The 12363-nt window shown below is 33.7% G+C and overlaps 1 protein-coding gene and 1 non-coding gene across 5 annotated transcripts; both read right to left on the bottom strand.

The window, feature by feature from the left end:
• Nucleotides 1-4234: 4234 nt before the first annotated feature.
• On the bottom strand, nt 4235-4319 carry TRNAM-CAU. The gene is given in 2 exon segments: nt 4235-4270; nt 4282-4319. It is a non-coding gene; the product is annotated as a tRNA-Met (tRNA).
• Nucleotides 4320-5085: 766 nt separating this feature from the next.
• On the bottom strand, nt 5086-12045 carry LOC18042445. 4 transcript variants are annotated; one of them, XM_024185096.1, is made up of 10 exons: nt 11898-12042; nt 11183-11347; nt 10274-10323; nt 7891-10191; nt 7681-7780; nt 7475-7595; nt 7273-7394; nt 6800-6921; nt 6543-6702; nt 5086-5412 (listed from the first exon to the last, which is right to left on the bottom strand). In XM_024185096.1, exons 4-10 carry the CDS (start codon nt 8015-8017, stop codon nt 5295-5297), a joined length of 870 nt encoding a protein of 289 aa, XP_024040864.1. In that variant the 5' UTR covers nt 8018-10191; nt 10274-10323; nt 11183-11347; nt 11898-12042; the 3' UTR covers nt 5086-5294. The 4 variants fall into 4 exon arrangements, with proteins under 4 accessions (XP_024040864.1, XP_024040866.1, XP_024040865.1 ...); XM_024185098.1 differs by lacking the exon at nt 7273-7394 and having other exon boundaries at nt 7475-7588; nt 11898-12045; XM_024185097.1 differs by lacking the exon at nt 11898-12042 and having other exon boundaries at nt 11183-11409.
• Between the last annotated feature and the right edge of the window lie 318 nt (nt 12046-12363).

Genomic DNA, 12363 nt, shown 5'->3' with positions numbered 1-12363 from the left:
ACCTTAATACTATTCTAATATCATCTAGTTTGGTTTAGAACTAAGCCTTGCCTACATGTTTACTAAAAAAGCTATGTCTAGTTTAGTACATTGGGTTAAATACATTAGAGCACCAATGGCATTCACATATGATAGTTTTCCTAAATCTTTCATTTCAAACTCCCTTATTAAATAATGAACAAACTTTTGAATATCTTCAAGAGTGCAAATTAAGCTCATATCATCATCATAGACTGATACAATAGCAAATCTAGATTATGACTTCTTCGTGAATAGATAAAGACATATAAGACCATTAACGTATCATTCCTTGATCAAGTACTCATTGAGTCGATTATACCACATGGATCCAAATTGTTTCAATCCGTATAAATATTTATGTAGTTTTATAGAACACCAGCTATGATGTGGTGACTAAGATGCTTCAAGGATTTATATATATTACCATCTAATGATCCATATAAATAAGTGGTGGCCACATCTATAAGATCCATATATCAAGCTGTTCAAACACAACCAAATTAATCAAGAATCATAATGTAATTACACTTGTTACTAGTGAATGTGTTTCCGCACAATCAATACTAGCTCTCTGTAAGAAATCTTGTGCAATGAGTTGTGCTAAAGACCTCGTTCTTTTTGTTATGTTTCTAAACAAATACCCATTTATATCCAATAGGTTCAGTATCCAACAGGTGTTTGGACTACAGCTCCAAAAATATCACATATGGATAAAAAGATCAACTCAACATGAATTACTTCTTCCCATTTAAGCCGATCATGGTCTCACTCTATATTCATTCGAACTATGGTTGAATATCATCATTTATTAAATCAATAGCTATTGTCAATGAAAAAACATTTTCGATGGTTATTTTTTTATGATTCCACACTTTCTATACGTGAGCAAAATTTGTAGATTTTCCTTCATTCTTAGCTACATCAAGGGCTTGGTCCATATTTGAGGTATTTGCCTCTTTAGTATGCAGTATCAATGTAGAGACATAGGTCTCACCAAGGAGCTTTTGCTCTAAAGGTCCTTACAGCCTAATCACTAACAATAATATGATCTTGACATTTTGTTTTTCTTTTTCGCTCAATATTATCTTTTGAACCAAGTGGTTTGCCACACTTTAAGTGTGCCATAAACGATTCATCAATTTCTAAGTAATTATACAAAATCAAATGATTGTTACCCATGTAAATAATGATTTGTGACCAATGAAAGTTTGCAATATGTAAGGATAAGATACCCAAACTTGATTTAATTTTTCTTATCTGATTGAACAAAAAAGCTTTAATAGTCTTCTAAATAGCTTAGCCAATTAGTTAATATTAGTATAGTTATTGGGCTGATCAATCGAGTAAGATGAGATCATGCATGCCAATAGTGTGCACTTGGTGGAAAGCCACCAATATCATAACACTTGAAAAATATTTTGAACATTGCTGTATAGTAGGGTAAAAGGGTAAAGGATAGGAAAGAAGCCCTATTACCTCTTAGGTTTCAAGAACTATCCGTTTTAGTCCCCTGTAAAAAATAGACCATAACCAAAAGTGACTATTTTAGGAAGATCGTAAAGGTCCAATAGGACACTTGGCCTGAAAATTTTGGGCCATAACCCAAGTTTTAGGCTAAAAAGTCGGGCTAAGGGTCAAAGTATCAAGGCTCAACCCTATTAGGGCCAAGTTAAGGCATTGTCAAAAAGTCTTGACTTGACTCTTAGCCCAATAATTAATTATTATGTTTGAAAAACAAACAAATTCGCAACACACATGCATTACAGTATTACGCATACACATTACTCATGTGGGACACAGCACATACGCATTACAATTTAGTTTTTTAAAATATTTAAACTATTAAAATATTTTATATGTAAACAAAAACAAAAAAAAAAAGGAACCGTTGCCCTTGCCCATTGTGAGTGCAGTGCAATGCAATGACTAGTGCCTTTTGTTTTGCTTTTTGTAGTGTAGGTGGTCCCATAGGGTAATTGAAAAAAAAATCAATAAATAATAATTTTTTAAAATCTTTGAAAAAAATGATCAGCCTCGGATGAAGCTCAAGCTTGATCCTGACCCAATAAGGGTTGAGGCCTGAGCCCGACCCCATTACCATCCTTAACTAAGAGTGCTTAATAAATCCTTTTAGTAAAGAAAGAGAAGGAATCTCACTAGTCCAGCTTAACAAAGAGCTACATTTCAACCTAATGACCATGAGAATTGGGATAGCAAATTGATGGTCCAAGCCCAGCTTTTCCAAGTCCAAACCCAAGCGCATGTTAGGGAAAATATAGGGGTTTGGGCCTGAGCTTGAGCCAGACCCATTCGAGCTGGAGCCAGGCTGAGGCCCAACCTAGGCTTCCACATACTTTTTTAATTATTTTGAAATTATTGTAAATCTATGATGAGTTAATAATTAAAAAAAGTTTTTTTTATAATTAATAATGAATTAAAAAATAATTATTTTAAAAAATGAAGCAAAATAAAAACTTATAGATTTAATGTTATAATTTTAATTTTTTTGAATCATCATTAATTACTTTTTCTGTTATTCTTATAGATTTTAATTTATATATTTATATTTCTTAAAAAATAGAAGGCCAGACTTTGTTTGAACAGGTTTTCTTAAGTCCTTACTCAAGCTTTGATATGAAAGGTCGACCCAAATTTTTTGCTAAGCCTACATCAGAATTAAATGGAGATGAAATAATGATCCACATAAGGGAGTCTAGGGGTGGCAAAACGAATAATCAAATCGAATCCTAAATGAATTGGATCAAAATTCTATGGATTCAGATTCGATTCATTTATTAAACGAATTGAAATCTTAGGATTCGAATTCGGATTCGGATTCGAATTCGATTCGTTTATTAAAAAAATATTCGGTTCGATTCGTTTAATGGAATTAATAAACGAATCGAATCGAATTCAAATTCTTTTATTATTCGTTTATCTTAATAATAAACGAATCTTTAACAAATCGAATAAAATATGAATTTGTTTACAAAAATTAAATAAATAATCTAAACCATAAAATTTTTCATCTCATTTATATATTATCTTATTATAATTACTAGATTAACCTTCAAATTTTAAATTTTTTCATAAATATTTAAGAATAAATAAGTAATTTAAGTAAATGAATAATAAACGAATTGATTGTATTCGATTAGTTTATAACCCATTTATTAAACAAATCAATTTTTTCAAACCTAAACTTATTTAATTCGCTTTGAATCAAATCGAATAAACGAATTTTAACTCAAATTGCCACCGAGACTAGCATATGTGCTCTTCTGAAAAATGATTGATTATTAGTATTGCACGGACATTGAATTTTTTTTTTTTTTTGAAAAGAAAGCATACTTTCATTAATTAAGAGAAAAGGTACAATAATTGAGGCGGACATGTGCCCACCCACTGGACATATTCATTAACTTTTAAAGCCATTTTGGCCAAGTCATGCGCTACTCCATTACATGTCCGTAGAATGAACTACACCGTAATATCTTTAACTCTCTGCATTTGGTTTTGAATTTCTGAGATAATCCATAAGAGTTCTAAGTTGCTTGTGGTCTTTCCCAAAATTTAATTAACCACCTCTGAACAATAACTCTCGATTATCAATGCTTCGCTTGCTGCTGCTTTTGCTACTTTCATTCCCAAATATATTGCTTGAGCTTCTGCATATGCTATGTTATCAATGAATTTGGACGTTTTCATAGCAGCTGCAACAAAGTCTCCATTTGAGTCTCTAATTATGATCCCAAGCCCCACCTTCTGCTCTTCCACATAGATTGCAACATCAGTATTAACCTTAAAATGCCCTTCAGGAGGGGGTTTCCATATTTGTTCATTGTTGGACTTTTGTCTACCATTAGTCTGCATCTAGGGAACTTTGATTTTTCTGTAGACTTCGACTGTTGCTTCAGCTTTGGCCACTGGAATTCTAGGATCCTCCTTTCTTTTTTCAAATAAGAAGAGATTTCTTGAGTGCCAAATAGCCCAACATAGAGACACAAAAAGATTCACAAACTATTTTTCATTTTATAATTATATTACAATTATCAAAAGTAGAATTGCATTTTATATTCTTACAATCATACAAGCAAACTGTTTTAAGTTTTTAAATTACCAGTATGGTTTTATGATTTTTGTTAATTAGCAGATCATACAAATGATCACAATATGATAAAGAAGTTTAAAAATTGAAAAATTAAAGGGTTTGTGGGGTGAGAGAGGCTCGAACTCTCGACCTCAGGATCACTCAGAAGCTATGAGACCTACGCGCTAGCCAACTGCGCCACCACCCCACTCGGTGTTCTTGAATCGCACTGGAGATTATTAAAAACTAATCAGTAGGAGCAAGACTTTATCCATTCGATAATCCATTGCATCGTATTGACTATTGAAATAGAACAAATTGACTAATAATACATGCCGAAATTTGAAACCAAGACGTACAATGCCTATCTGGACCTGCCTCGATCTGTCGAAATTGGAATCAATCCGGAAAAGTCACTTCCAATGAACATAAAAAATATTTATGCGTCCACGGACACACAAAAGAACGCGAACCCTCTTATCTAAAAATTAACGCCTTTTCAAAAAAAAAAAATAAATTTAACGCAAGACGCCGACCACGGTACTACTGCACGCAATTAATTCTTGAATATAGGTTTAAAATTAAGTAATGATATGGTCACAAATTATTGTATAAATTTATTTTATATAAATTGATATAATATGATAAAATTAATTGAATTAAATATCTCTTATCCTACATGATTTATTTTTATTATTTAATATTTTCATTTAACCAATAAATTAATGCTACATCAATTTGTACAATATAAATTTGTACAAAAATTTACACCTGTATCAGCACTCTTAAAAATTATTAAGTAATAGCGCAACCTTGTGTGAAATATTTCTCATTGTAAGGTGAGCAATGTCATGCGCTAGTTCACTTCTCTATTTATGCATCCTACATACAAAATTAATACACAACCAAAACAATTTCTGCAATTTGTCATTGTACAAATTGACCCCACAGTTAATTTGTTATAACATAGAGAAGAAATAAAGACAATTTATTTTATTTTATTTTTTATTTCTTACTTGAAATAGAGATCCAAAATTGTGTGTATGAACTAAAGGATTGCAAAATCTAATCTTGTATATGCGTTACAACAAATGTCTAGTAACCAAGTTAGTGTGTTCTGCTTCACATTTATCTACATGTGTAAAATTTTGTGTCAGCTAAAAGGCTTGTGAGTATCCTACAATTATGATGATTCCGCAACTGGAACACTTGTATAAGTACACTCATAACTCTCAACCACCTTGGAGTCATTTTCTTTACGCCTTGTCCACCGTATCCTCCATGTCTTGAGGAGACTTACCCTGCATTGAACGAGCCAACAACAAATGCATGAGAAAGAGAATGATACGATTACATGGTGCATATTGAAAATCACAATACAACAGCAAATATATGACGCGTAAAGCTGCTTCACACTGACTGAGAAAAAGTTAGGTACATACATTTACGTTATCAAGAGAATAGGTTTTGAAGAAATGTGGAGACATTTGAAGGGAAGGGATTAGAGAAACCAAGTCCCATGTTAGAATCCCATCTAGGAGTTAATTTTCCTCTTGACCTTCTCTCAAAATCCCTATGCTATGTTTGTTAAAGTGGGTAAGCAACACATCAGTACAAGTCCCTCTCCATCACCGACACCCAGCCAATAACAAGGCAAAATAAGTAGTCACCATTGTCATCGCACAACACTGATGCTGGCACCACCAGCATGCAGTACCACCTCCATTTATGTTGTCACTACCATAACTATTACTTATACCAACCAATACAATCCCAGTCTGCACTAACCCAACAAATAGCATAAGTTTTCGACTGATATCACTAAAAAATACCATCACCAACACAATCACAATTACTACACTAGGTGCCACTGCCACGACAAGCGCAACACTGTCGCATCTAACTTCACAACTAGATAGCAGTACAAAATACTGAGATCTAAGTCCAAACCACTTTATACCATTCAAATAAAAGTTTAAAATGAAGAAATGTTAATTCCTTAGATTTCTGTCGTTGACCTTTAAATACAAAGTCAGTAAAAATTTCCTTATCCAATTGTGACCTAAGGAATAGAAGAAACGAGTATGCGTTATGTTCTTAATAATAAGCATTATGCACTGAATAATCTATGAGACAGTAGAAGTCAGAAAAGAAAGACATTTGCCAGAGAAGTTACGAGAGGCAGAGCTACAGGTAAAAGTTACAGGGGACTTCCCATGAATTTATGAAATAAATCTATCACTCACTGCAATTGAAGGATTCGTAAAAAAACTTTGCTAAAGAGAAAATATCTCTCCAATTACTTAAGTATCCACCTTGACAAAGGGTCATAATTGTATATGAAAGGGGACTCAAAATCTTGTATATATGCAAACATCTAAACAATTAAACTGTAAGAAAATTTCATAAAGGTCAAGAAACAAAACTATACCTTTCTGTTTCAATAGTCCTCTTAGCAAGCATAAGCGTCAGGAAGACAGGAACCGTTGCAGCACACAAATGCTTAAGAGTGTGGCCACTAACAATATGATGAGTCCATCTATAGATTGGTTTATCCATTGCTTCTTCCACCTTTGCCAAAAGATAAAATCCTGCAATTATGAGATATGATTAGTACTCAGAAATGCAAAAGCACGAATCGGATACTTCTAAAAATGTGACGGAGGAACCATATGATGAAAAGCAAACCTGCTGCCCAAAGCCAATATGTGGAATGTGTGTACATTGGAGGAAGTAGGATAGCCATCAGTGGGATGGCAATGCAAGGAACAAACTGGACTAAGGCATACGGCCGCAGGTCATCAAAAAAACTACAAAAGAAAAAAGCACCATTAAGAAAAAATAATCTGCCTAATAAACCTCTCGTAAATATTTGATTTAAAATGTCATTCCCATTCAAATATATATAAAAGCATAGAATCAAAAGGTCCTCCTTTTGATGCTAATCAATATGCAACCAACATAGCGATCCACTTTTTAACCATAGCAGAGAACTGTACCTTGACAAAGCTACCAAAACTGAACTCATTTTAGTGTAAGAATTGGTCATTGCACCAAGTCATTGCTAAGATTACATAACAAAAATCCAGTTCAATACTCGCATATTACAAAGTACGATGAAACTTTAGAACCTAAATGAAGTTGGTATACAGTATACTCACCTCCAATACAAAATGCTAACCACACCCGCTAAAAGTAGAGGAATAAGTGATACAGTTCCCTTATGCTCATCAATCCTTTCGATGATAAATATTGCAATTATCGACGTGAAAGCAATAGTCATCTACACAATTCCAAAGGACAAATATTTACAACAAAACCATATATATTCCTCATAAATCAACATCATTCAGTAAAACTCACAGGCAAGCGGTCCCACACAAGACGAGCATCATTGGGCTCAAGATGATAGTAAGAAGATCCAACGCCAACCGCTGCCACACCAATGAAGAAACATGCCCACCCCCAAAGCTCGCCCTGCAAACTTGTAAAATCCAAAATCATACAATCCACAATCAGTAAGTAAATTGAAAAAACAAAAAAAAAAAAATTAAAAAAACCCAAATTACCGTAGGTTGAAGTAGTTGCCGTGAAAGCAAAGAACAAGGCCTACGATGCCAATAACAAGAAAGGGGAAATTCGAAACGACATTCAGAGTATTGGGTATGCCTGAAAAATTAACAAATAAAACGACATTCAGTCAATTTAAGAGAACAATCGAAAACTTATTTTAAAGCCCTAGAACCAAATACAAAATAAAAAATGAAAAAAAAAGTTACCGAAGAATTTGCGTTGGTCAGCGAAATCGTGATATTCTTCAGACTGAGGGATGGCAGGAGTGACGATCATTAATACTATGAAGCATATAAGGGCTACGCCCCATGCGTAAACGGTGCGTTTCCTCATTTTTTTTTCCTTTTTCAGTTTCTCAAGAGCGTGCGAGAGAGAGACGAGTGATTCTCTTTGATGGATTTTGCTTGGCTTTGTCAATTTAGCAGTAGACTTTCACACATAGGTTGTGCCAAAAAAAATAAAAAAATTACCGGGAATAGAAATCATTTCCGGTTTTCGTCATAAGTTTAACCCGCGTACGACTAGATTAAAATAGTTTTTATTTTAGTGAAAAGACATATTTACCCCTAAAGTTTCACTGAAAAGACATACACACTCCGTCAACAGATTTATACATGACCGCAGGAGTCTGCTTTACACTTTACAGAAGCCACGTAACGAAACCTGCATTTCATTTTGCATGTGAGTGTTCTCTCTGTATATGAAAAAGCGTCCGCCTGTCTACTTGAAACACGAAGCCATGCCCAGAGAAACAACATTCAATCAAAACAGAGTGTATAGCAGAGAAAATGTTGTTCATTCTTCCTATGTGTGTGTGATTAATAAACTGCACGTATGATTAGTATAGCTATGCCTCATCAAAGTTTAGCTTGAACTTGCTTGTTGATTTGACGAAGAAACTCTTGATAGGAGAGAGTGTCCGGGGTGTCATCTTCAATCATATTCAAGTTGAATAGCTTTCCCGTGTCATTGGAATATATAGAATCCATTCATTAAATTACAAACAAGACTGAAAGCTATGAACAGATCTCTAAGATGTTTAGCCCAACCACGCCGAGGAAAAGCAAAATTTCTTGTCTTTGAGTCATGCTCGCCTATTTTATATCTAACATTTCTCGTAAATATGATGACTTGGTTTACTATAATATTGGCTACTCAATAAAGATTAGTTAACAAAATTACAGTGGCTACAAAGATCATTCAGCAGTAAAGATTTTAGTCATCAAGAAGAATACACAGTTTAGTCAACTACCCGCGGATACCATTTTCCTCTCACTTCCTACCAATTATCTTCAAAGTAGCATGTAAATTTAGGGCATAATAACCCTCTTATTTTCTAATAGAAGAGTATAGCAATCACGTTAATTTAATGTTACTACCATGGAAATTAAAGGGAAAAAAAGTTATAAAAAATGGATAAGCAGATAGAGTCATAATCTAGATGCAAAGCTACTTCTTGTCAACAGTGGAAAGGTAAAATTCATCATATAAGGGAACCTCAAGCACAAAATTAACCCAGTGGAGCTCCTTTACTGCACACTCGTAGACTGCCAAAAGAACAAATTTCAGCTCACAGACGAATAAATTAATAATTTGTACCTGTAGACCCTAATCCAGAAAAAAAAAGTTATAATACCACAGATAGGATGATCTCAAATGCCTTATCCCATTGATCAAATCATTCAAACTTCCTTGATAACGGATTGTCATATTGCGTTGCTTTGAGGCGTAATGGAAGACAACTCAGCAACTATATGATAAGATATGCAGCCTCCATTTTTTGCTTTTTGAATCTCTACCATATTTGTGATGAAGCAACCTAACAAAATAATTCTTTGAAGTCTATCAATAGTCAACTCAAATATTTGGGAAAATAGTTTTTCGAGCTAAATTCTAGCCTAATCTATGTGCAATTTTCCCATGGAAATGTTGGCGCTGTACTAACAAAGGTCGAGAAAACATCCAAAATATATAACATGCACTCATGCAGTATGCAAGAGCCAAGACATTCTAAGGCCGAATGCATGAACCCTATTATATTCTATAGCTATATTCACTCTCATAATCAGTAAAATGCAGAGATTCCGTCAGGACGAGACAACTCCCATCGAGATCAAATGATGAATAAGAAACTGACATTGGTGTAATTGGCCCAGATCCATGGACGAACACAACCTATAAATATTTTGGGTTCAACTGAGTTCCAGGTTAATAAAACAGAAAAACTAATAGGCACCAATTCTAGCAATGAAATTTAGATAAAATAATGGAGAATAATGTATAAACCACATTAAATAATAGAAACTTCCAAACCTTGATGTTGAAAATACCTGAGGGGAAAAACGAGTTAAGGAAATACCAAAAAGCTGATCTAGTATATAAGAATTCACTCTATCCCCAATATATATCATAGCATCCTCGCCGTTCTCCAGGAGAAAGATTCCATCCTCCGTGATATGTTCACTAGTAAGTGGAATTATAGGGGTTGTAAGAGATCCATCTGCTTCCTGCCATATCAGCATGAAAGTTGTAAATACGGTTAGGGCTTGAAAAAAACAGGATGATCAAAGAGTCCAGAAAGTCTGATACCTCTGAAAACAGGGTGTGGACTGCCATCATTCTAGGATAAATCAGCATTACTGCCAATGAAACAGAAATGAAGGACACACGAGTAATCCAATAGGAGCAATCATCTATCCTTCCAGCAGTTTGCAATCCCATATTTTTTATTAATGCTGAAATCCGTCCACAAAAAGACTTATTAAGTAATTAGCTGTGAGAAAAATTCTTAACAGCTAGGAAGACCAAATACTTACAGGTGTGAATTTGTTCACTTGCCCCCACAAAGACCAAAGGTTTTGTTAAGTCTAAGAATATTCAAAATTTTCAAAAACACTCCTACAATATCTGTTTTCCTGGAAAATTCTTACCTTATTGAATTATGAGAGGCAAAACAGACAATTTATACAGTTTTTATGTACTTCAACATCAACAATTTTAAAACAAACATGGGAAGGTAAATGATCCTTTTTCATGCCCCCCAAATAACACTAAGACACTCAAAACAAGATATGGGCTCCTAAGTTGATGAAGTACCTTGTCTAGCAAAAACGAAAGAAATTCTGAAATTAAAGCACTCTTAAAGTACTGATAGAACAGCACAATCAACTTTGAAAACATATTTCTTCGGCAATTCTTTTGATGTACTAGTCACCAACAGTTGAACCATAGTTTCATTTTGCTCAATTTTGGCATAAGAGGTTAAGAGAGTGGCAGAACATTTTAGCTGATATTGCAGCAAATTAAACTAGCTCTATAGTCCTTGTTCAAGATATAAAAGTCAGCAGCTGAACTAAGAAGCATATCATATTAGAAAACAAGCCAAGTGCTCGGCAGAAATAATGCAAAAGAAAACACAGGATAATCAGAGAAAAACAATAAATATCTTTTACTAGAATGACAACTAATATTTGTTAAACCATAAACAAGAGGTAATACCTAGAATATATAATGGCAATAGCTTCAGATTCTCAGGAAAGGGTTTATATTCATATGATGGCACCCTTACACAACATTGATGATATGCATGTGAAATGTTAACGCAGAAATTTGTTAATTGCTCTTAAACTTTAAGGGTTGGGCTTGCAGGAATTTCATTTGCGGCTGCAAGAGCAAATATAAAATAGTTATAACTTTCAAATTGCTTAAAAATAGAAGTTAAATTGCATTATTTAAACCGAAAACGGAACAAATAGCTCTATTCGTCAAGTAATTAGAAGCTTTCATTTCACAGCATGAACTAAAAATCAAACAATTTTTTATAGCATTGCCCATAATGTACCAAATTATCAATATTATTGCACTTGAAGAAATTGATAAGAATAATTCAATTCCAAATAATAGGAAAACAAGAATGGGGGTAGAAAATGAGAGACCTTGCTTCAAGAAATGAGTACTAGCATATTGTATATTCTGATTACATGTCATTGTTAGTGCCATGAGATAAGGAAAGCAAAGTGAAGAGTTAAAAGAGAAGATACTCATCAAAAAATGATAGAAGAAATTAAATAGCTAATTTTTCACTAAAAAATTTCCAGACAAGTTCATGACATGAAAACTATCTAAAAGTGTGCAAAAATATAATGTATTTATCTACATGACTACATCGATTATAAGGGGGAAGACTTAAAACAAGGATGAGCGCAAAGCACACCTTTTCCACAGAGAAAATACTCAGCAGTTCTTCATTTTGCCTACCAGTACAATTCCCAATGCCAAATAGAGCGTCAAGTTGATGCTTGAAACCAACTCTAATTGCGAAGGAAATACACCAGGGATGTGAATTGGCGATGATAAAAATAAAGTAAACAAAAATAACTTCATCCTAAATGCTCATTAACAAACTAGGTGCTACTGGGCTGTTTCTACAATGTCTGTGGTTGCAGAAAGAGTTAGACTTTAACAATCTAACAGTCCCCTTGTTAGACCACCAATGCAAGAATATCAATCATTTTTTATTTCCTCATATATATTAATCTGGATATCTTACAAAATTTAGATGGCTAATAGGATAAATAATGGCCAAAATATTGGTAAAAATGTATGAGACAGATTGATGATAACTCAAAAGCAAAGGAAAATGGTATTAAGAACAAGTTTAAATATAAAGTTGAGATCTA

This window comes from Citrus clementina, unplaced genomic scaffold (genome assembly GCF_000493195.1).
Source record: "Citrus clementina cultivar Clemenules unplaced genomic scaffold, Citrus_clementina_v1.0 scaffold_5, whole genome shotgun sequence".
Taxonomy (NCBI): Eukaryota; Viridiplantae; Streptophyta; class Magnoliopsida; order Sapindales; family Rutaceae; genus Citrus; species Citrus x clementina.
Note: the sequence above shows the minus strand (reverse complement) of the source record. Positions and strands in the feature narration are given on the sequence as shown.

Bases quoted from the DNA above. Each gene is read 5' to 3' on its own strand.
- LOC18042445 (XM_024185096.1), bottom strand. From the start codon at position 8,017: ATGAGGAAACGCACCGTTTACGCATGGGGCGTAGCCCTTATATGCTTC. The intron at 7,395-7,474 runs GTGAGTTTTACT...GGAATTGTGTAG, and splicing joins TTGTGTGGGACCGCTTGCCT to ATGACTATTGCTTTCACGTC. The intron at 5,413-6,542 runs GTATAGTTTTGT...CGTTCAATGCAG, and splicing joins AGGACTATTGAAACAGAAAG to GGTAAGTCTCCTCAAGACAT.